At 44.2% G+C, this 26,758-nt stretch overlaps 1 protein-coding gene across 21 annotated transcripts in view; it reads left to right on the top strand.

Moving 5' to 3' along the window:
• ADCY4 (adenylate cyclase 4) overlaps nucleotides 1-26,758 on the top strand; it is a 1,677,325-nt gene that overhangs the window by 1,145,671 nt on the left and 504,896 nt on the right. For all 21 annotated transcript variants that reach the window (XM_069633796.1, XM_069633797.1, XM_069633789.1 and 18 more), the window contains one exon: nucleotides 25,640-25,737. In XM_069633796.1, the coding sequence (XP_069489897.1) occupies nucleotides 25,640-25,737 (98 nt within the window). The remainder of the gene's footprint in view (nucleotides 1-25,639; nucleotides 25,738-26,758) is intronic.

Raw genomic sequence — 26,758 nt, 5'->3', positions numbered from 1 at the left:
ACAAAAGGAATAGGAAGAGGGGACCAGGAAGAAAGGATGGATGGTTAGCAGGATTCGCAAAGAAAAGGGGGCTAGATACTAGAACACAACTTGCCGGGCAAGGCGCAGGCAAGCAAAGCGCTGAGACGCACGGAGGCGCGGGGGCATGTCTATTTTCAAGGGAGCATGTGATCCGCACAGAAGACTAGACCGCACCAAAGACATGGCGTCGGCCATGTTGAAGGTGAACGGAGTAGTGGTTATTGATTGAGGGACCAGGCAGACCAGAAGGGTCAATGTCGCTGATTCATGACATTAGCCCTCCGAAACCTGGGTTTCTGGGGTCTCATCCCACACAGAGCACAGTGCTCAATGTCTTGGAGAGCCGCATACACGGCAAGCTCAGTGTCTTCAGCACGCTCCGGTTGTGGAAGCCTCACCAGTTACAGCCCGGGAACCCCCACGGCCGAGGTACCTTGGTGCGGATCTCCAAACCAGCTGCTCTCCTAGTTCACCGCTTATTTTCCCTCTGGTGCGGCTCAGTCCCGCCTGGCTTACAGCATGCCTCCACTGCAGCGCAGCCGTCCCCCTCACAGGCACGCTCTCACTCTCCTTCAGCAATGGCGTTCCTGCAGAGCCGCTTCTCCCAAGATCCACAGAAACAGGGTTTCCGGGCTCCGATTTTAGTCGAGAAAGCTGGGGTAGGAAGCCTCAGCCTTCCAGTTGCTGCATCAGTTGACAAGGAAACGAGATTATTTTTAATGGCAGATTTTCTAAGAATTGCACGGGTCTGATTGGAGCGATGTTGGTTCATACCTTCATCAGCTCGCTGCTCAACAGCGCCCCCCCAATTAAAACATATTAAGTAAAATATAAAATAAGCCAACCTTCAGCCCTGATGAAAAAAAATAATCACTGGGGTTTGATCCACACATAACTGTAAGGCTAACCCACATTCTGGATTTAGGCTTTACCTACAACTCAATAGTCTTCTGCTACAAGTTGCCTCCTCTGCTGGATGGACCATTTCCTGATCTTGATCCAGTTAAGAGACCTATAGAACAGTCTCAGCACAAACCAGAATGCCTCTAAGCTTCAATCAACTTCATGAAGATAAACCATTTCTGTTGCATGGCCTTTTAGAACACATACTAAATACTCCTCTATCCTAGTGGTGGAGTACACCCCTGATCAACTTGGTCACACTATACATAAATATCTCTAAAACACTTGATGTGGTCGCACTCATAATTGTGGAGAAGAAAAAGTCCTCATCGGAAGTGTACAACAAATGGTATTTCTCAGAACTGGGTATCCTGAAGACAGATGACCACAGGCTAGGAAGTCAATGGCACAAAACCAAGAAATATGTGGTCATAATCCATTGCAAGATTTGTTTGCATGGATATCAAATAGCTGTCAAACAGGCCAAGAAAGTCTACAATGCTTAATAGATCATGGGGGCATCAAAACCTGGAAAATGAACTGCTGATGATCTGCCAGAAAATCAGAATATATAAAGACCACCTGACTGGTATCTCATCTTGATGTGAAGACCTCAGAATATCGTTCAATTTAAAAATGGTTAAGATCCAGGAGCAAAGTTCCAATTTACAATCCACCACCTATAATCTATGCCACTTTCTCTGCATTGAGTTTGATATTGGAAACAGCAATGAATGCTGCGCCATACATCCTAATGGTCAGCCTGTACATGCATCCCCAAGCCCAGGTTATGGAGCTATATAACTGGCATTCCAGATGTATGCAGGTGACACCCCGATCCATCCCTGACTGCGGAATGGATCTGGGACACAAAACAACCTCCCAAAATGTCTAGAGCACATTAGTTTCCAGATGATAGTAAGCTTTGTGTGCCTCAAAAGAGCAAAACCACAGGTATTTATGGCGGGTAGCAACAGTGACAACAGACATTTGTTCCTATCTACATAATTTCTTACCCCTTATTCATTCCTGCTTCTCCATTTCCGGTCTTCTCTCATACGTAATTTCTTCCTCCTCTCATTCCTTCCACCCTTTCGTCGACTATTCCTTTTTATTCTTCCCCTCATTCCTTCCCTGTATTGCTCATTCCCCACATTCCTTCCTTCTCTTCCCCATTCCTTCTTTCCTTCCTCTCACTTATCCTCTCATTACCTGCTAAAGCCTAAAACTAGATCTCCACTGACATGAAGAGTATCCTGCTGCTAATACCCCCAAGTGTTCATGATCCTAGGGTCTAATTCAAACTCTTTCTCTATAGCTCGAATTCTATGTTGTCAACTAGTATTACCTGCATACCTGCTACAACCTTCATAAATCGTTGTTGTTCACACGGTCGAGCTCTCAAGAGAACATAGAATATTTGTCAAACTCAAAAAAAATAGAACTCGGGCTGTTGGCTTTATGTAGGCTACTGCTGCACATTGCACCGTCCATTGTTGGCATGACTAATTAGATTGGATGAGCCTTCGGTCCGCTGACCAGGCCTCCGTCGAGGAACCAAAGAGCTTCCCTCTGGGACCACTCCTCACGCAGCTCATTCTGCTGCTGCTCTGGTCTTGATAAGTGCTTTTAGCACCACTTCCAGCTTTATTCCTCCGACTGCAAGCAGGCATTTCGACTTGTCACCTCCTTTGTTCCTGTTCCTCCTTCCCGTACCAGCCATCCTTTTCCACTCTCCCTCCTGCTCCCTCCCTCCCACTGGATGGGCCTTTGGTCAGCTGACTAAGCCTCCATCTCATCAGAAGTTCTCTCAGGGCAGCCTGGCCCGAGCAGCAGGCTAAGGGCGCATCTCCCCTCAGACATCCCCATTGCCTGTTTGGCCTACAAAGCCGTCTACTGCAACAAACAGGTAAGGTGGTAGGAATTTGGAGCACAGACAGTGCTGTGCTTCTAAAATCTTCCCACTACTTTACTTTATTACTGCCATTTGATCCCTAACATTATGTTGAATCTTGCTGCACTCTAAAGTTCTCCTAAATTATCCACAACACTGAATTTAGGTGCATCTTAAGTATAAGCCAGTGGGTTAAATGTAGGTGCTTATTTGAGTATAGTTACTGTATGATATGATATGATATATTATTTCTAGTGCGCCTATACACAAGTGTTTCAAGGCGCGGCGAGGCAGGGGAGGGGAACAAGTGGGGAAAGACAATGCTCTTACTAGGCCCAGTGCCATTGAGATTGTGCAGGTGCCACGGGAACTGGAGAAGGAGCAAGTGTAAGACATAGAATCAAACATTGAAAGACAAGAAGTGCGGCCAGCAGGTGGCAGTGCAGGGTTAAGTGCAGACAACAAAGGTTAGATAAGTGCAGGTAGGGGGGTTGTAAGGTTGCAGATTCAGCCCCAAGTGCAAGGTTGCCGGGAGGCAGTGCAGGTGTGCAAGTGGAAGGGCAGGGACCTGGGCATGTGATTCAGAGGGTAGCCAGGTAACTAGTGCAGTATCAGACAGATCGGAAAGGTAGCGGAAGAGAGAAGGCAGAAGCAAAGAGGAAAGTCTTGAGCTGCTTCGGGAACTGGAGATGGCTCTGCTCAAGTTTCACAGAGACAGGATTGTTCCAGAGGAATCTGCCCCAACTCATTGCTTGGGAAAGCGACTGACCCTCAAGGAGCGAAGAGCTTGAGTTGGAAGATACTTCATAAGAGAAAGCTGAAGATATTTTGGTCCTAGGCCCCAGAAGGCCTTGTGGACAATGCAAAGGGTCTTGAACCTGATCCTTGCAGCCACTGGGAGCCAATGGAGAGATTTCAGTGCTGGAGAGATACGATCCCTGGGCTTGAGACCAAGGACAAATCTCGCCGTCCTGTTCTGGATGAGTTGCAGAGGACGGAGAGTAGAGCCAGGAAGATTTAAAAAGAGGCTGTTACAGCAGTCGAGTCTAGAGAGAACCAGAGCTCTAGATACAGTAAGCTTCTGGGGATGGAGAGGAAAGGAAGAATACCTCCGAGGAGGTGCAGTTGGTAGTTTGACTTCTTAGAGATGTCGGAAATATGAGGAGAGAAGGAGAGTGAGGAGTCGAAGATAACCCTGAGGTTCTTAACCTCACAGGTGGGAGCAGGAGGAGGGCCAAGGGAGGCCGACCAGAGAGTGGCGGGAAAGAGGGGCACATGTGTGCCAATGAGGAGGATCTCCGTCTTGAGAGCTTTCAGGCAGAGATCATTGGCGTGCACCACTCCTCGAATGCAGCCGGACAATCCGGGATGAGAGAAGGAGAAGAGGCGGCAGAAGGGAGCCTGAAATGAGCTGGGTGTCATCTGCATAGCACTGGAAGTTGGAGCAGAGAGAGCAGCAATGCATGCGCAAGAGGTGCACAACCATGGAGAAAGGTTAGATCCCGGGAGCACCGCTGTTGGAGAGAGAGAGATAGAGGAGAGGAAGGACCCAAGTTGGACCTGGGATGGTCAGTCAGAGAAGAAAGAGGTCAGCTAGACCAGAGCCTGATCAGCGATACCCAGGTTATCACGGAGCCGTTGAGCAGGATGGCAAGGTTGACTGTGTCAATGGCAGAAGAGAGATCCAGTAGGATAAGGACAGAGGAGAGATTAGAGTCAAGGTTAGAGTGCAGGTCTACACGGATGTTCAGGAAAGCAGTTTCCATGCTCTGGCTGCTCTGAAGCCAGACTGATGGTCATGGAGACAACCAACAGATTCAGTGTGAAGATTAAGCTGGGAGATGGCCAGCTTTTCCAGGAGTTTGCCCAGGAAAGGAGTGATAGAGATCAGGCGATAGTTAGCCAGAAGGGAGGGGTCGGCTGAGGGTTTCTTGAGAAGAGGGTGTACAAGAGAGTGCTTCATATCATATATCATATCATATCAGAGGGCAGGGGAAGGTTCCGGAGGTGAAAGAGTGGTTGCAGAAGTCAGCAAGGGTGTCAATGTGCTCCTTGATGGTTTTGGAAGAACAGGGAAGAACCTGTTTTGATGAGGTTTTCATAGATCAAACTGGTCTAGAAACCTTGTCAGGGGAGAAGAGAGGGAAGGCAGAGAAGGGCAGAGGAGGTGGCCAAAGTGTTGCCGGAGGAAGAGGAGAGACTGGAGGGAGAAGCTGAGAGGGTGGATAGGATGTCCTGGGTTTTGGAGATGAAGTGAGAAGCCAGGGCCGAACAGAGGGCCTGGGAAGGGTCAGGAGAGGTAGACACTGCAGCAGGATTGGTCAGCTCCTTGCAGATTTTAAATAGTTTGGCTGAGTTGTTAGATTCCGCAGAAATGCGGGCTTGGATGTATACTCGCTTCTTAGTGAGGACAGAGTCTGTATTGCCTTTGGAGCAAGCGGCAGGCCAGTTTGTCAGAGGATGTACAATTGATTACTTCGATGTACGATGTATTGAAGTTAGCTGAATTTTTAGTATAGCCACTGCACTGAAGTTATCTGAATTGTCAGTATGGCCACTGTAATGAAGTTAGCTGAAGTTTCAGTATAGCAACTGCATTGAAGTTAGCTGAAGTTTCAGTATAGCCACTGAAATGATATTAGCTGCATTTTTAGTCTAGCACTGTATGCCAGTATGAATATAGCCACTTGTGATTAATCTGATGTCATCACTCCTTTCATGGAGGTAGCCTCTCCTCATGTGGCCTGGGGAAGGCAGCCACTACCTGATCCTGACCCTGGGGATGGCTATGCAAGGTAGGATCACATGGCGGGAGGCGGCCCTCAGGGGGAAGTGAGACATTATCAGATGAGACATGGTCTCCGCTTTTCCCTTTTTGGGATATTCCCTTCGTTCACCATGCCTTGATGGCATATTGTCAAAATCACCTTCAACAACCCACAATGCATTCTGACAGCAATTATTTTTTATTTAATTATTTTTACATTTTTGACAACGCCCTAACCCAAGGGTATCACGGCGTTAGTACAGCATAAAGGTAAGCGAGCAAGATGGACACAACAGGAAGTACATAGGTCCAATTATTTCTCATATTACAGTAAATAAAGCAAGGTAAAAGATGGACAAAATTGGAAATATATGGGTCCAATTATTACTAATATGTGTCAAATAGCCAGGTCTTCGCTAGTTTTTTAAAGGTGGGGAACAATTGTTAATTGCAGATGCAAGCCGGCAGAGCGTTTCAGAGTGTGGGAGCCGTGACACAGAAACAGACTCAGACTGCCCTTTTTCTCTTGAAGTGCGGGGTAAACAGTGAGAATTGGATCTTAGCGTGCGTGCGGGGGCAATTTGGGTAATTCAGTTGTTGAGGTACTGGGGGGCCTCCTTGTGCACACTGCAGTGAGTGATGGAAAGTGCTTTATTTTAGAGAAGTTGGAGTTTGGACATGTTGGCGTTCGAGGGGCCCATATTAAGGACATTGCAATAGTCGAGTTTCGAGAGGATCAATGCTTGTGCAATTGAGAGGAACTGCCTACTCAAGGAAATGAGTCTGGCTGTGTAGGCAATGGATGATGCTACGGCATTAATCTGTCTGGTCATAGTTAGGTCAGCTTCAGAGTAAACCCCCACGGTTTTTTTTTGCTTTGAAACCGGGATGGATGTTCCATCAAAACAGAATGAGGAAAAAGTGTCATCAAGGTGTCTAATCTGCTGTGGCGAGCCAATGATATGGAGCTCTGTTTTTTCGTCATTCAGGCATATGTTATGAGTGGCCATCCAGTTTTGGATGGTGCTATAAACGGCATTAGTTTTGATGGTATCAGTGTCATGATCACTAGAGAGCAGGACGAGAATTTGAGCATGTCTGCAAATTTGGTGTTGATGATTCATCTGGAATAAAAGAGGTAAAAAACGGATTTTGTGTAGGTGTTAGAGGGTGGGCGAAAGACAGGATCCTTGTGGTATGCCGAATGGGACTTGGATGGCATCAGCAGCTGATTCCCCTTTGAACACTTGTGTGTTCCGACAACTGAGGAAGGATTTGATCCATGAAGTGGCTTCCGAAGAGAAGTGGAAGTGTTGGGATAGGGTGTTGTGGTCAACCAAGTCAAATGCTGCAGAGAGATCAAGTAAGAGAAGGATGGCTAGGTTCCCAGTGTCTGGAATGGAGTCCATTTGTATTTGTAAATCCAGGAGGGCAGTTTCTTTGCTGTGCTTAGGGTAGAAGCCAGATTGCCTTTTGCCAAGCAAGTGGTTGTTTTCTAGGAATTGCTGGACGTGAGCATAGGCTAGGCAGTCCAGAATTTGTAAGAATGGGACAGTAGTAATGGGGCAGTAGTTGGGATGAAGGGGTCAAGGGAATGCTTTTTTTTAACAGTGGGGTGACCCAGGCAGATTTGATCGTGAATGGCACTGTACTCGTTGAGAAGGATGTTTTGGCAAAATTGGTAATGATGGGTGTAAACGTAGGAGCACATAGCTTCACGATATTGACTGGGCAGGGATCACCTTTACAATTAGAAGGTTTGAGTGTTCAAATGGTAGCTGCTACTTGCTCATGTGTGACTTGACTAAATGCAAAAGCGGGGGCGTTCGTGTACTGATGATAGGATGAATGGGTGTTTCGCAGAGGATTGCAAATCATTCTAGCGTTGGCAATTCTGTCATTATAGCTGTTTGGAGTTACATGCGAAAACTGCTTTCTTCTAGTTGAGGGCCAAAGTGGTGAGGGCCTGACATTTCTTTGGAATGATTTTTTGCAAAGGTGTTCTAGGGATGCTTTTTCCCTATGTAAGTGGACCAGTTCCTCTGAGAACCAGGAGTTATTGGTTTAATGAGGTTTTGGAATTTTAGATTTGAGTGGTGCGTGTAGGTCCAGGGCCTTGAGCATGCAGGTGTGGTATAGGGTGGCCAAGTCCTGAGTTGAGTGGCTGGGAGCTTGTGCGTAAGTGCTGAGAACTGTGAGGAGGGATAATTTTAGGTCCTTGTGCTTCAACTTACATGTGTTATGGACTGGTATGGGGCTCAGTGGCACAGGTGATAATTTGTGGAGTCTCGTGCGGGAGTGAGTAAAGTCAATGATAAAGTGGTCAGACCAGGGTATCAGTTTAATGGCAGAGATGTGGATGTGAGCATTGGCCATGAATATCCAGCCCAGGATGCGTCATTCGGAATGGGCCTGGGTGGTAATGAGTTGGGTGAAGCACATGTCACTGAGAGAAGCTGAAAATGCAGTTGCTTTAGGGTGAGTAGCGTAATTCAAACCAAGGTTAATGTCTCACAATATGATGCATTTAGTAGCAGGTTTCATAAAGGGTGTGATCAAGAACGGAATGTCGAGAACAGGGAGGCTAGGTCTGTTGGGTCGCCTATATATTAGGAGCACATTAAATGTGGTTTGGGGGTCTGTGGTCAGCTTCAGGAGTAACATTTCATACTCAGGAGTAGTGGGCAGGGGGGCAGATCCTGATTTGTAGCAAGGATTTTGCTATGAGGGCAACTCCCCCTCCTATCGCATCTATACGGTCAGATCTGTATACAGTATAATTAGGTGGGATGGCCAGGGAAAGTAGTGTTCTGGAAGCATGGGCGGGCCAGGACTCTGTAGTGGCTAAGATGTCTAGCTGCAACTCTAGGATGAGATGGATTTGCACTGCTGGATTTCCACTGTGTGGGCGCCTAGTAATCTCACATTGATAAGAGCACACTTGAGAGATTCTGTACGTTGCATGGCGGTAGGAGAGCTTGAGAGAGTACTAAATAACGTGTGATGAGTAAAGGATCTCTTGGCGAGTGGTAAAGTGTGATGGTGTCATTGAGGCAAGTTCTAGAGCAAATTCTGTGTTGGCGAAGATTGCCCAGGCAGGGAACTGATTGGCATGAGACTAGGATGCTGGTGAAAGACGATGGGGGCTGCGTAGCACATGAGATGGGGTGGTCAGGAGTATCAAGGCCTGGAGGGTGGACAAAGCAGCGTGGTGTAGCTATCAGAGTGTAGGAGTGAGAGTTTTTAGGACTGGTGGGTTGACGTGTAAGTTGTATGATGGAGGGAGTGAGCACTAGTTGAGGCGGGGTGCCAAAGGGTGAGTCCCTGCTGGAGATTGGGCGAGGAAGGTCAGGAGGTTTCCTCATGAGCGGGACTGGGGAGATCCGGGCTTGTGGTAAGCTCTGATACAAGTGGGACGGGCCAGTGTGGTGCAGCACTAATTTTAGGATGGGCAGAAATGGAGAGGCACGAGGGGGGAGGTCAGTTTCATGGGCGGAGGCATAGTTGTAGTGTAGAGGAGGAGCCAAGTACCCCCATTCCCCCTGCCCCGCCTACATTACCTGAAACATATGAACCAAAGTATGTGACATATACTGAACAGTTAAACAAGAAAAGAGAAGAGCGTGGACTATGTACAGTACCCATAAGAATACCTATACCTAAGAAGATATGGGAGGTAAAGTACCCATTGAGGAAACCATACTTGCATCCAAGACAATATGATGGCCATTTGAACGAAATTCCTGATGAAACAAAGAAACTAAATGAACAGGATGAATGGTGACATCATACAAAACTGAATCGACACCCGTATAAAAAGATAACCAGACCAGAGGGGCAGACGATTTATAAAAAACAGAGAAATAGCAAGGACAAGTGACATCTTGGGATCAAGATGAAGAAACCTATGCCACAAACCTGATGAAGAAACTTAGTTAGTTTAAACGAGCACAGATGTAATGAAACGCAAGCAGCAAAGCAATCATGAAGCTAGCCACATGCTTAAATAGATTAGACCACGGCAAGCGCCAACATATACCTATATACCTCATTGATGCATATGGACAAGTAAAGAATGGATGTTTCCACTACGTATAAAGCAGTATTGAACAACGAGGAAGGCCTCATTCTAGTGTTGCAGTTGAAAAAAGCCATTGAATTAAACAGAATAAAAGTACAGCTATGGAGTTAACTGAGCAAAGAAAGCCAAGGTCTTATGAAACTAGGAGTTGGCTGACATTAGATACAATTAATGTGAAAGAACAGAAGCTCCTATTCAGAAAGGTCAAGCAAAATCAAAAGACTTCAGAGGACTATTGAAGAATCAAATCAAATACACGAAAAGGCTCAATTCATGGTGTCCAGTCACGTGATGGAAGAAAGTTGGACGAGCAAGATGATCACACCTATGCACGGAAGCTGGACAGTACCCATACGCCTTAAAAATTCTCCGAGAACAGTACAGATTCAAGGCCAACTTCAAAGTACTAATTGACACTGGACCATCGAGGTGATGATGGATCACATTTTTAATTGGTGGGAAGCTGGTATCAAGACAAGCTCACCCGCACCTGGTTGTTCGGTCTGCGTGCTGCTCACGTAGGTGGAAAATTACTGACAGGGTTAGTAGCCAACCAGTTGTAAGGGACCACATAATTTGTGGTCCTATAATTTGTGTAGCCACTGGGACGTCGTAAATTTAGTGACGTTCATAGTGGCCATTTTGAAGGAGGGCTTAATTGCCCCACCTGGTGTTAACTATCCTATTACATCTCTCCGTTACTCCATACAGATATAGAATCTATGCTTAGTTATTCACTTAGAGCCAATCCTGCTTCCCGATAAGTCTGCAGGTTGCCACGTAGGATGACATTGGTAATGACGCAGGCCAACACGTCCACTATGACCAATTATGGGTATAAGAACCCATCTTTTTTATGAAGTAGTTAGAGTCAGAGTATCAAGCGTTTGCTGATGTTCGTTGTACTCCCTGTTTTAAATACCTGCTTTAAAACAGACAAACCTTTACCAAACTATTTGTGTCATCTTGATTACTGATGTTTGATTAAAATCTGCATCTATCTCAAGGGTACCACTACTCATCTTAAAGGGCTGGAAGCCTCCAATTCACTTGGTAGCAGAGATTGATGGTTAGATAAGATACCATCGGCCGTCGACATAAGTAATTTTTGAGTCTCTTCTATATCGCACGACCTTTGCCATTCAGCTGACAGGACGTGAAGCTCCCCGTAGATAGTGGTTAGAATAGGAAAAATCCTTGCAAGGAAAGGTTTGACGGGACCCCCATTTTCAGACAGAAACCCCTCCCACATCTTTGAGAAGCGGATCGGAAAGCGTCTCGAAGAGGCGGTACCAAAGGCAGTGATCCCGAGCGTCCGAAGACAAAAAACATGCAAACGGGGAGTGAAAGACCACAAAGTATGGCAAAGGAATGCATGCATAGTAAATAACAGAGAGCAACGGAGGGAAGCGATATAAACTATAATGCAAGAGTAAGATTGTAATATATATGTAAATGGGAAACAAGATATTTATTGACCTAAGTGTGACCAAGTAATATATGAGGAAAAATAGTAGTGAGTGTAGACACGCTATGAGGATACACCCTGTATCTAGACTTTAAGAGTGCTAGCAGAAGCTTTTAATTCAGAGCCCCCTTTACGTGGGACATATAGGAGACGAGATTGCTTAAAGACTTTCTTAAAGGAATTAGCTTAAGTTCCAATCAGAGCAGACCTAGAGGGTAAGACGAGTCTTAGAAGAAGATTGTGAGTAGTACATACATGTGGCTGGTCAAGCCTGTCTGTTTTGTTGTATGTGGTTTTAAGGTCTGATGATGTCAGTGTTGAAAAAAATATGTTTTTAAGTCGTGAAGTTAAGACGTGAAAATTGATTGCGTTAAGATTAAACTTTGATGGTTGTTTTTTAGCAAGATTAAAGTAAAACATTGCATTGTGACGGGATTGGAGCTTGTGATGGTTGGTGCTCGCTCATAAGTTTATGTTGATTGAGACATAAAAACTGAAAACTGTAACTAAAGCATAAGCAAAGTGGTAGCAAAGAGAAAAGTAAAGGCTAAGAAATGGAAGAAGTTACACCATTAGTGCATCTTTGCAAACAGCTACCAAAGACTGGGCTTATACTTAAACAATACAGTGCAGAATGGGTTAAAGGGACCACAGACAAAATGTTCATGCCATGGTCATTATCGAGAACAGTTCTGCAGCATATGACGACATATTTGCATGCTGCGTTCACAGGAGAAAAGTTAGAAAAACGCCTAGCGAGTCTTGAGCTTTGGAAAATGTATGAACACGAGAAGGAGGAGGAGCCTCCTGTAGATTGGATACTCAATATATGTAAACAGGGGGGTGAAGAGCCTTCTGCTCCGCCTGCCCCGTCTGAAATAAAAGACGAGATCAAGAAAGACGAAGGGTTATACCCATTAAGAGAACTTAAAGCAGCAACGGGATAGTGCAATCCGTCATATGAGTTACTTACGCAAAATAGTGATGAAGGCCCAGAGACAGACACCGAGAAAGATGTAACCTCCAAAGTCCTGAGGGACAGGGAGAGACGCAATAAGGAAAGAAGCGATCGAGCAAGCACATCTCTCGACATAGGAGAGCAATAAAGAGATGGAAAGGAGATAAGGATAAAACTGATGAGATAGCGCTCTTACAGAACAAATGGTTGGGAGGTCAGATTTTACTTAAACTCAATGGTAAAGGCATCGAAGATGTAAGACAAAGGGGAGATCAAGATGAACAAGACAGAAAAGACAAAGAAAGGGAGGAATGATTGAAAGATGAAGGAGCGAAAAGAAAAGAAACAAGAACAGTCGTATCAAGATGAGCAAGCTAAAAAACGAGAGAGAGCAGAAGAGCAAAGAAAACGTGATAATAAAAGGAGAACAGCCGATGAACAGGAAAGGCTAAGAGAGAAAAGAATAGAAGTTGATGAACAGGAAAGGATGAGAGAGAAAAGGATACAGAGACAAAGGATTGAGGAAATACGAAGGGCATATGAATGAAGGGATATGAAAAAGAAAGAGGAAGATAGAGTAAGAGAAGAAGCAAGAAAGCGCAGAGAAGTTGATGACGACATGGAACGTAAAAGAAGACAGAGCATGAGATCTCGAGTATTTGGAAAAGGAAGTAAGAAATCCCAATCCACGGGTAGTATGGAAAGATAGAGGAATTCTTTCCCGAAAGCGAATCGTTACCAGGTACGTCTAGAGTAAATCTAGAAGACGAATTTCACTCACGAAGCATTGGGGATACGATTGATAAAGTATACCATGAAGTGCAAGCCCAGAAAGAATCACAAGGGAAAGGAAAAAAATATCGTCTCGAGAGCACTCAGTTGTATGACACGGAGGAAGCCCCCTGTAGTGCGAGACATAAAGAGCAGTCTTTAGACAGACTAACATTAAATAGAGATGATGATGAGGAGTTGCAGGAGTTGTGAGTTGGGCACAAGAAGTATCAAACGAAGAAAGGGAAACCTTCCTGAGGGAAAAGAAAAGTGATATATGTGGTCCAGCGGGATATTCACCTATGGATAAGGGAGTAAGATGGTCAGATTCAGAATGACCTATGTCTAAGGCACCAGAGCCACTGACACAGTCAGACCGACATAAAGGGCAACCCGATTGTCAGAGGGGGGAGTCCCCGCCTTATGTAAGCAGGCTAAGATCACTGCCAGATAGACGACGATGTGGGAATATTACCCCTGGCGGTAGATAGACAAATGATGAGAGACGAAATTAGTTTGGAGCGTCGCAGTTGACCTTGTTGGAAAAGGGAGGGGCCAGGCCACAATATATACCATGGCCCCAGATGGACAGAGAACATTTAAAATGTAAACTCCCGAATTCAAATTCCGGCGCTGGAAAATGGATAAATGAGTTTGAAAAAATGACAGGAAGGAATACATTAGCTATAGGGCATATTAAAGGTCTTCTAATCACCAGACTTGGTGAGAGAGCTGATAACGTATGGACACAGGCAGGTTACCCTGGTGTAACTACAGTCAACACCGCGCATGATGGAGCACCATTTAACTATTGTAGAGCAGCGATTTGGAAAGAGCTTTGAGTACTATATCTGGACACGTCCGATATGGGAGCTATAATGACAAGAAAGATGAAAGAGGGAGATGATCCGTTGCTGTACATTCAAAGTTTTCAAGGCCTTTGAAACACGTAAGGCTTGGGGGAAGTCTATACCTGCATTTTATCATATATTATGCCACGGGCTACCAGAACAGGTACAGAAACAGCTCAAGAAATTAGTGGGGATTGAAGCCAAACCGTGATTGGAAATCCAGTTAACCATTGCACATTATTGCAGACTCCTGAAGAAAAAGAATCGCAAAAAGGACGATGCACGAGGAGGTGAAGAAGCAAAATTAGTTCAGAAAAAGTTATCCAAGTATGCCATTGAAGGGGAAATGTTAACTAACATAGGCGGATCAAATTCGCAGCAGGCAGTGCACATGCCACAAGTAAATAACCAAAGACAGTTTGATCAGACAATTAATGGATATGCTCCAGGAGGAAGGGGATATTGAGGGAGAAGTTTGCAAGGTAATCAAGGGTATTGGCAGAATAATCAGCAAGGGTTCCAGAATATGCAAAATGGTAATCAGAACGTGCAATATGGGCAGATGGGAAGACAACCGCTTGTATGTTGAACATGTGGAATGACAGGGCACATAGCTTGTATATGTAGAAGCCAAGGGATAATACAGAATGAACCATTTTCAAGATAGGTAACACCAAATCCACCTGAATATTCACAGCAGGGCGGAAATAAATTTGCGCAAGATCAAACAGTGCAGCAGCAATTGCCAAGAGTGCAGCAAGGCTTGCAATCACAGCAAGTAACAGGCAATCCACACCAAGGACAATCACAGCAATCTCCTATGCAACTTCAGCAGAACACGAACACAGAACCATCTATGAAGTGTAGAATAAGGAGGTGTTACTGTTGATGGAAGAAATCCATTCACGGGTGATGGAGTGAGACTGTACCCAAAATAGGACAGCTCACTGGGAGACTTGATGTGTTCAGTCCTATCTATTATGCCGAATCCTCATGAGCCATGGGTAGACGTAATTATAGGCGGCAAAGCTTTTTCCTTCTTACTGGACACGGGTGCAACGCGCTTGTGCATACGTGAGGGCAAATTTTCAATGTCTGGCGATGCAATGAATACTCAGGGCTTTACAGGAGCAACGAGTCGTGTTCCTTTTACAAATGAATTACCAGTCTCAATAGGAGAATGCAATATTTCAGTGCCACTGCTTTATTCGAGGCAAACACCTGTCAACAGATTAGGACGAGATTGAATGACGAAAATGAATGACCATTTTGTTTACAGTCAATGGCATAGTATGCTATACACCGGGAGTGCACTATCTAAACATGTGCAAAATTATTAGGGCATTCGCAGGGCAAATAGCGCCTAGAGCGATACCGTTGGAACCCAAAGTGTTCCATTATGGGATACGTGTTTTGTTAACATGGCTGCCAGGTCTAGTAGGCAGAACCATGAGAATACCAGATGAGTTTCTATTTAGACCTCAGATACCCATGGCGAAGAGGGGGGGCACATGTACACTGTAGACATAGAAGCAGCTATAGTCCGAGGAAATATGGCTTTGCTTGATGCAACTTATGATAAAGGTAGAGGATGGAGCACAATAATTGCCTTTGAGGAAGGTTGCAGAGTGACTGACGTCACTGGTGAGGACTTGTTTGGAGATGACATATCTGATGATTTCGTGATATTTGAAATGTGCATTACTTATTGGTTCAAGGCGATTAGAAGAGAGGTCCCGCAGAGAATGATGCTAGCAAAGTAGCGTCCTGAATAGATTGATGACGATATGGCGAAAGTGCCAATTTCATTATGGACTACTGGGCCCTATGACATAGGCTTACTGAAAGGAGTTGGGGAAGTGAAGATTAAATTGAAACGAGGAGCAATTTTATCTCGAGCACTATCCCATGTCTCGAAAGGCAGATGAAGGCATTTTCAAGACAATCTCCGCCATGATGGACCAAGGTATCTTAGTGACGTCAGAGTCACTGTTTAACACGTCAGTTCATCCTATTAAAAAATCAGGGGGCTTGGAGACTAATACAAGATCTTAGGCCGATAAACACCAGCATACTAATGGGATGCTCCGTGAGGTTATTTGTTGAACACGCATTATTTGCTATTTGGAAAAACCGAAAGGCACGTTGACTACTCAAAGGGCTACTGCCTATGAGGTAATCATATCATCTCCAGCGATTAAAATAGATTTATGTAAACTTGTGAATCCAGCTATGTTTGCTGAAGGAGAGCCTATACACGATTGTGCAAACTATGAAGAATTCTGTAAGGAGCTCCCTAGAGTAAAGGGGAATGCACGTGCAGGGGGAGAGATTGTCTTCATTGACGGGTCTTCAAGGATCGATCAAAATGATGGGCAAAGATAAACAGGCGCCGCGGTAGTGAAACATCTGGCAAATGGAGAATTTCAAGTGCTTGTGAGTACTCGATTGCCATCTCATTATTCAGCACAAGCTGCAGAGTTATTGCCATTGATACTCGCAATTGAGAATCACGCAGACCAGGAAGTAACAGTGTACAGCGACTCCGCCTATGTGACGTCGACCGTGCATGCAGGATTAGCACGCTGGAAAAGGAGGGGCTACCTCTGAGCGGATGGCACGCCAATGCAGCACGCAGCCCTATTGGGCAGGCTCATTAAGGCACTACAACTCCCAGTGGGCATAGCAGTCGTTAAATGCGCAGCTCACACAAAAAGGACAGATTTTATCTCACGCGGAAATCAAGCAGCAGACTCTGAAGCTAAGCACGTAGCAAATACAGATACAGGGATGATGAATATCGAAACCATTAATGTGAATGAAAGAATGACTGTGATGACGATTGTGGATGAGGAATATAATCATATGTCTAAAACACAGATAGTGGAGCTCCAAGGAGAGGCACTGCAAGAGGAAAATGACTTGTGGAAGCGAAGAGGGTGTTCTTTAAACCCCTCTGAAGCATTGTGGTGACAAGACAGCACTGGTAAACCAGTGATGCCTATAGCCTTATTAAGGGTAGCGCTAGAACAATTACACTACCCAGCGCATACAACTAGGGAGAATCTTGCTGTAACCATTGCTGAGGATTGGTTTGTACCGAACCTAATGGAGCATGTTGCATTTTTTATGATAAATTGTATTGTCTGCCAACAATTCATGGCTGGGTATACAGTGTGCATAGTGAGGGGAGTCATCCCACGACCCAATGGCCCTTTTCAGCACTTGCATATCCACTATGTCAACATGATACACGTTTGCAATGGGTATAGCTACCTATTAGTGGTAATATGTCCTTTCTCTAGATGAATAGAGGCAGGTCCATGTAAGCACCCAGAGTCTACCTGTGCAGCTAAGTTTTTAGTGCGCAAAGTATTTCCCATATGGGGAGTGTGCGAAGTAATGACATCAGATAATGGATCTCACTTTGTTAATACAGTTTTCCAGCAGATCGCCTCGTTGCTTGGTATAAAACACGTTTTCTTCGGCTTATCATCCGCAAGGAAATGGGATCTGTAAAAAGCTCAACGGCCTGTTAAAAGAAAGAATAGCTAAGATGAAGCTTACTTTGAAAAAAGGGTGGTTGCACTGCCTACCTCTTGCATTGTATGCATTGAGGAACCAACCAGGTTCTGACCAACATCTTACGCTGCACAAAATTTTGACAGGAAGGCAAATGAGAATACCTATAATGCCTCCATCCTGAGTTAGAAGTGATGCTCAGCCAACGTCAGAAATGTTAGGACTTGAATTACAAAACTATTTGAACTGTTTAACATCTAGTTTTTCTGTGAGTTCAGGACAGTTGCAGAGATGAGGGTGTAGGGCAGTACAGAACACTGAAGGAAATGTTTCAACAACCCAAACTCCTTAATTTCTACATCCAAAAATCTACCCAGGAGATAAGGCCCTAATTCGTAATCACACAAGAAAAAAGTGGGACGAGCCCCGTTTCAACGGTCCTTTCGCTGTTGACGATGGGACGCCATCTGCTGTCAAATTGCAGGGTAGGCGAGCTTGGATCTTCCTGGGAGATATCAAGATCTACTCCGGAGAGTCCCCTCTGCCTGCACCTCATCGCGAAGAAGCTACAAACATCGGGGAAGAACCACAGCACGTGCAGACGAGATCTATGACGAGGAAGGACGCATAACCCGACAAGTGGAAAGAAATGAATCTTATAGTGGACTGTTGCTTAATTTGGACACTCCCTTTTTAGCTACAAATAAAAGGGTAAAAGGACACATTCGAACACACTGTGCATCTTAGTTGCAGAGTAAAAGAGGATCTGCATTCTTAAAAAGCCACAGTCGCTTATTGACTTTGGACTGAGGCATACTTGAGCCTCGAGAAAATAATAAGGATATGCCAAATTTTGATTGTTGACACAGCAATTGGAAGAGGTTACAGTACCCCGATTCTTTTTACTCAGAGTTCTTATTTGGTTCTAATCCTGGTGTTACCCAGTAATGACCTTTCTAGGTTCATACTTGCGTATCTTGAGTGGGTGTTACGTTCTTATCCTATGTTGTTGGGGAGAACTTGCAGCATTCGAGCTTATATTGAAAACCCTGACAATGAAAAACTTATTAGAAGATCGCTCATAACCATCACTGAAAAGTTTTTGAAGTTGCCTGAGTTCAGTGAGGAAAGCCCAAATGCCCTTATCAACCGATGCAGCACATCTACTGGTCAGTGTGGTGTTCTTTCTTCTACTTGAAGAATACCCGCATCTCATTGGAAGACACACAGACGTGGTAACTTTCCTAAGAGATCCAAGAAATACTGCGAATGTGAATGTGATCCTGGAAGGAATTATCATCCAGGTGGCAATTTATTCTGAAAGAAATCACATAGCTGTGTAGAAAATTTCCTCCGTGGGACATATCGAGGAATTGAATGAAGGACAAAACTCTTTGTTCATGCTGACAGGGAAGCAACATGTCATCTGGACTGAAGCAGATTCGAGGCATTGATTGATAACTAATAAATTAAGCAGATTTCATAGAAGCTCACAGAGGAAATTTTTCTTCACGATAAAGGAACATTTGCATATTGATTGGTGACAAAACTGATTCAAGAGAGAGGGATAGAGTCACTTCTTAAGGCATCCAGAAAGCAGATAATTGATCAAGGATGAATACTGAAAGAAGACAACAGCTTCCAGAAATAATATAAAATGCAGAGCCATTAAAGTTGTTTTTCCTTCCTTAGCATCAAATGTTCGAGATGGGAAACCAAAGTAGCAATATTGTGTTGCCCCATGAGGACAGATGTAGAAAATGTCCCAGAAGCAGATGCTGCAGGCTTACTTAACACTGCATCATCTGCACATGTATTATATTTATACTCATTTTGCTTTAACTGACAGCAAGAACTACTTTTTATATAGGATCACATGATGCCAAGACTCCTGTATATGTTTCTGAGCAGAAGGAAATGATGAGCGTGGCAACTACAAGGCAGCCTAGACCCTACATAGTCATTCCTGTCCTAAGAAAAGATGGGAAATACCTGAGCTTGAAATTGATGTTATCAGTAAAAAAAAAAATAACACACAGCACTTGCTTCAAACACTGGTTTTAAACGCCAGAGACAGTGTCAACGGATCAGGCAAAATAAGGGGGTTGACAAAGGTTGGGCCTATACAGATAATGCATGCAGACACACTTGCACCCAGATTCATGGAATTATTTGCGCATAAAATGCACATTTGCGCGCCATTCTTCCCGAAAATTCCCATACCTTAAACAGGGATTTTCAGGCAGAAAGGTGCGCAAATGTGCGTTTTACACGCAAATAATTCCATGAATCAGGCTGTTGGTCCAGAGACAAGAAAACCAAGCACAAGTCCCACAGAAAAATCATGTGCAGAGATGATAGCAGAATCTATATGGCCGTTTTTAGCTATTGCCAGAAAAAGACAGATGGGTAAAGAAAGACTTGCTGAACTTTCTTCTATTCAGGGAACCCGGATGGATGATCCTGCCAATCGACCAGTCAGGAGAAGCTATACTGATGTAGTCAGAGATGTAGTTATAGGTAACTACATGAAGACTTTGAGAACCAAAAGAAGTACCCAAGAAGATAATTGTGAACTAAATGATTATCTGGATAGTACAGCACACTTGGGAAATAACACATGGTACCAACACACGAAAGAAGTTGGAAGAAGGACATCAGATGACGAATGCTTCGTATGTGCACTCCTGCCATACAGCATGGGGAAATGAAAGATCTTCATGGCTATTGAAATAGATGCCCTGACTGCACACTGTTTAGTGCACCTAGCTGTCTGTAGTACTAGAGGCCAGTCCATGGGTCGAACAGCCTCTCTCAAATGGGCAACTGAAAGAACAGATCCAAATGAAGATGACGATGTTCAAGACATAAAGACGAGAAACAATGCTAAAACAAAGAACATTGTGATAAGGTACGAGAAACCTGGAGTGAAAGGAACCAGACTAAAAAGAGAATTGAATAACAGAAGACATCCGCAGATGGAAAAACAGAGGACAGATGCAGATTTGGGGAACTGTCCTATCACCAGATGTCTGGGAAGATGGAGTAGTAATCTGCAGAGACTGGGTAATGATGGGTCACTACCAACCAACAATTGAGAATGCAGAAATGTTGTGTAAGCCATTATGGCCAAAACTTGCGAAACTTCGACATGGGTCAAAGACAGAGGAGGACCCTTACAGATAGTACCATTGGACAGTTCTAAATTGTGCTTCAGGAACAATGGTACAAGAAAAATTGGGAAAAATCAGAACTGTGAACAAATCTTTTATGCACCAGGAATGAATATCGGAACAGCAGTGATTATGTTTGTTTGTTTGATTGTTTTATTATTTATAATGCGCATCAGACCCGGGGGTATCAGGGCGCAGCAGTTACAAGGATATGCAAAGCTTAGTTACAAGGATTATGGTATAAAATACCTTACTTACAAAGCATTAATTACAGAAATATATACAAATGTTACAGATAACTTACAGAAAAGATATATACAAATGTTTACGGATAATACAAGATAGGCATAGATAATTACAAATATTGCAGGCAATGTGTAAAAGAGTTATGGTTACCACCGTGGGGGTAGCCAGTAGTGAGACGCGAAGAAAGATGTATTACATACAAGGCATGAGATGTCGTTATTAACCGTTAGCAGAGTGTCATTGCTAGTTGCTGTACAGGATTCAATATCGTTCAATTTAGAGGTCATTGGATTTAAGCCACAGGATGACGTTAGTTCTAAAATGTTGGTAAGAATGGTGTATTCTCGGTGTAGGAGGCAAAGAGTTCCATAATTTGGCTGCTTTCACAGGGAAGCTGTTGCCTCCAATCGAGGATAGTTTGAATCTGGGGATGTACAGGCGATCTCTGTTTACACATCTGGATGGTCTCAGGGAGGTCTGTTTGTGGAATCTCTCAGGATCATTATTGGACGTGTGAATCCAAAACCTATATCAGACTGCCAACAGATTGGGGAGGAATTTACACATTGGTGAATGTCCATGTTCCTGCATTGGTGATTCCTAAAGGACACCTGAACATTGATAGCCAGGAACCAACTCCCCCTCCAATTGCACAATATAAAACCCACATTGGGGGGAGGGAGAAAACCAGCATTATGGCTCTCCTGAGTGGGGCATGGGTCACCCCGGTGCTGCACCTCTGGAGCCCGGGACTCCCAAATCAGTATTTTGAAAAAAGGGGGGGTGAGGCGTGCACTCTAGTTCCCAGCTTTGTGTACCTTCTGCAGTTCAGTTGCCCTTCTCCTCCAAGCTCTTTCATGCCTCTTGCAATCTTCAGAGAGGCAGTCTGTACCATATGAACATAGACTATTCAGCCAGACTTCTTCAGTGTTCACGTTGATCTTCATGCCAAGTATCCAGGTTGGAGCAAATACCAAGTGGTTTCAGAACACCAGATGGGAATTGCCGCAGACAATTAACTCTACCATAAAGGGATTCAATGCAATCAGAGAAGAGCGGAGAGCTGTAAGACTGATGACCCTCCAGAACAGATACGTCCTGGACATGATCAAAGCAATGGATGGAGGTGTTTGTGCCAAGATTGTAGATTGTTGCACATTTATACCTTCTCATGATGACGAGAATGGAACATTGACAGAGGCCATAGATATGCTAACAAAGCTCCATGGCCAGATCATACAAGAGGTCAAAGACATTGCGGATGACAGCTGGTTCGGATCACTCTTCTCATGGGTTCCACAATGGATGGCAGATATTTTCAAGGTTTTACAAGCTTTAATATTATTAGTGATGCTTGGATTCTGTGTGATCAAGATAATAATCTCACCATGCATGCAAGAATACAGCAAAGAAAGCCATAGGGATGAAGATTATGATTGATGTTGAACCAGGATGGAAGTCTAAAGATCTAACTGATGAAGAAATCGGAGACTTTGTAAAGACCAGTATCCATGCACCCGAGGGGAAAAAGTTCCTGTATCCAAAGGACCAAAAGAAGTATGTGGAAAGATGGATCTATTATGATATGAAAGTTTATTTATATAGCGCCTATACACAATGTGTTTCAAAGCGCTTCAAGGGAAGGAAGGGAACAAAGGAAAATACGACATTCTTACAGGCCATGAACAGTAAGGATATGAAATTAACTATCGTACTCGGCCTGACGACATTTCAGATAGTGCAAGTGCTAAGACATAGATAAGGAAGGGAGGGGGAGAGTGGGAAGGAAATGGAAACAGACAGGCGACTACCATACTAGGCCTGACGACATTTCTGGTAGAGCCGGAGGATAACAAAAGGTGAGGGAGAGGGGTGCAGAAAGGGAGTGGAGGAACAAAACAAGTGACTATCGTACTAGCCCTGACAACGTTTCAGATAGTGCTGGAGGGAGGGGGGACAACAGTAAGGGGATAGGGGAGTGACAGATGAGGTTGCTATCATAGTAGGTCCAGGGACAATTCTGATAGAGTAAGTGCATAGAAGAAAGTAAGGGGAGGAGAGGAGAGAACAGAATGAGCAGTCAAAAAGAGTGGAGAAGCAAGAGAGGAGAGCGAATACAATTGCAGAAGTCAGTAGTAACACATAATGTTGCAAGCCAGGATACAAGATGAAGATGGAACAGCATGATTCAGGGCCACCATGAGTACAAGATGCAAAGGAAGTCCAGCATGAGAGTTGAAAAAGGGTGACGCACCGTGAATCAATGAAGTCCATAAATGTAAAATCCGGCATTGGCCACAAGACGGTGATGGTGAAACCAGAACGTATCAGGACAGACTCCTGTGTGCAGGAAGGGGGGGTGCACAAGGGAACACGGGGGGACAAGAGAGGGTGAGGATGGCCTGTTGGGACAGAGGGTGTAAACACATGTTGGTGCATGCTAACCTGCTGTCTTGGGCACCAAGACTGGGTTCTGGCTGCGTTAGGCCTGTGTAGTACGCTTGTGTGTGCAGCTAGGCCGATTTTCGTGGGGTATAGATGCATTTTATCAGAATGTTGAAGTGTTCATGAAGTATTGTGAGCAGCTAGGCCGAAATGGATCGAGGTGTGTAGCTGCGCTCTAATTGTGTGTTGGTGTAGAGAGCGAGCATAGTCAAGGAGAGGTCAGTGTCTGGGTGAAGGTTTGATTAATCAAGCTTGCTATTCCGGATTCCAAGTGGGCGTGCTGCGTTCAGAGTAAACGTATTAGTGAGTAAATAGGCGAATTCAAGTGGACAGTGCATGCTCATGATATGGAACAAGGACGAGCATGTGAAATCGGCTGGATGCCTGAAGGGAGTCATGAAAATATGGGTCCCTAAGAGGCATTTCTTCAGAGCAGGATGTCTAGTTATAGAAGATGATGTGAGAGTGGTCCATAAATCGCCCAGAGGGGGGAGTGTAGAGAAGGGGCCAAGTACCCCACTCCACCTGCCCCACCTACATTACCTGAAACATATGAACCAAAGTATGTGACTATACTGAACAGTTAAACCAGCAAAGAGAAGAGTGTGGACTATGTGCAGTACCCATAAGAATACATATACCTAAGAAGATATGGGAGGTGAAGTACCCATTGAGGAAACCATACTTGCATCCAAGACACTATGATGGTCATTAGAACGAGATTTCTGATGAAACAAAGAAATTGAATGACCAGGATGAATGGTGACGTCATACAAAACTGAATCGACACCCATATAGGAAGATAACCAGACCAAAGAGGCAGACGACTTATAAAGAACAGAGAAATACCAATACCAAGGATAAGTGACATCTTGAGATCAAGATGAAGAAACTTATGCCACAAACCTGAAGAAGAAACTTAGTTTAAACGTGTACAGATGCAATAAAACACAAGCAGCAAAGCAATCATGAGGCTAGCCACATGCTCAAATAGATTAGACGACGGCAAGCACCAACATATACCAATATACCTCATAGATGCATATGGACACATAAAGAATGTATGTTTCCACTACATATAAATCAGTACTGAACAAAGAGGATGGCCTCATTCTAGTGACACAGTTGAGAAAAGCCATTGAATTAAACAGAATAAAAGTACAGCTAAGGAGTTGACTGATCCAAGAGATGAATTATCATGATTCTCATCCAGAGTTCACCTTCTTTCAATGTGCAGTCAGTAGCTTGTCTATCCTTTCTGGCAGAGCAACATTGGATCAAGATAGTAAGTACACGTTGCAATGACAAAACTGTCTGAACAACCGTCTCTCCTGAAGAAGGTCTTGTGGTACTTGGCTGAACCATTGTCAACAAACTCTATTCCTCTATAGACAATGAGAAAAACGATCACTGCCATTACTGTAAATAAGAGGTAATTGTATGGTGGCACTGTTTTAGAGTGCCACAGTTAATTTTTATTTTTTTAGGTATTAGAACTTACTATGCTGCATACTAACCTGCATTATGTTTTTCCATTATCCTTCCAAATACATTTTGTCTTTTTTGGATTTCTGACATTTAAAAGCAATCTAACATGCTTGTATCTTCTTAATATATATATATATATATATATATATATATACACACAATGGTTAGTAATATTGTGTCACTTCCTTATATCTTTTTCTTGCACATAAAGCTTAGTGTCGGGAAGTAGTGGGTTTCCTCACTGTGCCCACTAATGATCACTAAATCACTATGAAGTGTATGGGGATTCACATGAATAGTTGGTGTTGTTGTTGCTCCTATCAGCTAACTTGTACTTGGATAAAGTATTTTTGTCCTTTGTATTACTATCCTATGTACAGTGATTTGGATTGAAATGCTTAATTGATATAAATAAACACAAGCACACCCCTAAACTCATTCCTGCCTTATCCCCTTTCCGCATTAATTCCTCCCAACCTATCACGCTTTCTTTTCTTATTGCCCTCATTTCCGGCTCCTTCCTTCATTACACCTTGTACTAATTTCTTCTGCCTCACAATTTATCCTCCTGTCCTCATTAATTGCTCTCTTCCTACTCTCATTAATTCATTCATGACTTCACTTATCACATAATTCCTCCCTTCAGCCCTTCTTTCATCTACCTTGCATGTTATCTTCCTTCGTTCCCACTGTCTCACCGTCCTTTCTTCCCCCTTCATTACATCTCTCTCCTCGGTACCATTCTCACCCCGTTGTCCTCTCTTCTTCTCGCACGTCTTCCCTGCCTCTCCATCACCAGCTTTGTTTCCCTTTCTCCTCCCATCCATCTTCCACTGTTACTATACCAATTCTAACTATTCCCTCTCCTTACCATATTTTAAAGAATCCTTCTTCTCTTTGTCTGTACACCGGAGCTCCCACTTGTGCAGAATGAAGGTCCCTTGTTGGTGGAGGGGAAGTCTCAGAGAGGCCAGGATCCAGATGAGGTGTTTCTAGGGAATGGTGGGAAGCAGCAGTCATTCTAAGGGCTGTTCCTTTCTCTCCCCTACAGTATCGACTCTCTGACCTGCCGTCCTTCAAATACTACAGCTCCTGCTCCTTCTTCGTCTTCCTCTGCAACTTCATAATTCAGCTGCTGGTATCAGACAAGTAAGATATCTTATTTGCTCACAGATGCGGGTATGGGATCACAGGACGGTATTGGGACGCATATCCCAGTCCTTGCAAACTCAATTCCATGAAAGATCAAGCAGCAATTTGAACGACAACCGCTACTGAATTACGTGCTTTAAGAACAGTGAAAAAATAGCAAGTGTGCAAATGCTTCAATTAGGGTGCCTTTGGCTGTGTTTGAGGCCGAAACCCTGGTCAAAGACACCCATAGATTACAGTGTGTTTAGAATATCACTTTCAGTTTTCGATATTCAGACTTTTATGAGTTCAAAATCAGCTGTATTCGTAATGTCCCACCCCCCCCACCCCCTGGCCCCAGCCCCGTTTCCTTAATTTCAGGTCAGACTCCCTACTGTGCCTGGCAGATTACATCATCACTGGAGCTGACAGCGTTTGCAGGTGAGTATTCTGGTCAGAGCTTCTCTGACTTTGTACTTTCACAAATCCATGCTGGTTCCTTGATCATGTCTGTGTGTATTTAGTTCTTATTTTATTGGGCATTTGTAAGGCATGTATACATCAAGAATTTTATTTCAAAGCGGCCACAGGGAAAACGGCAGGGAACAAGTTAACAGTAAGACAATGTAGTTTGATCATAGTGATGAATAAAATACAAAAACAGTCCTACTAGGCCTTGTGATCATTCAGAACATTCAAGTGCAGAGCGAGAGAAGGGAAAAGGGAAGGATGTAAGTTCTAGAGGTTCCACAGAGGGAGGGGGGGGCGTGCCCGAGAGTCTGTTGCAAAGGAAACAGGTAACTGCCAGGCAGTGACCATTTTGTGAAAAGGGGTATCCAGCCAATACAGTAAGTGCAGGGCCTGTGAGACAGCACAGTCCAGTGGTGCCCAAAGGCAAGGGTAGGGCGGATGCTGCAGGCGATTGGGCAGAAGGCAAGGACCACATAAGGGGCCAGGCCACCAATCACATCGACTGTGGGGTTTAGCACAGGAGGGAGAGAGGGAAGGAAGAAGGAGAAGAGGAAAGTCTTGGGGTGCT

This window comes from Ambystoma mexicanum, chromosome 13 (genome assembly GCF_040938575.1).
Source record: "Ambystoma mexicanum isolate Mex_15411 chromosome 13, UKY_AmexF1_1, whole genome shotgun sequence".
NCBI lineage: Eukaryota > Metazoa > Chordata > Amphibia > Caudata > Ambystomatidae > Ambystoma > Ambystoma mexicanum.
This window is presented reverse-complemented; position numbering and strand designations above follow the sequence as displayed.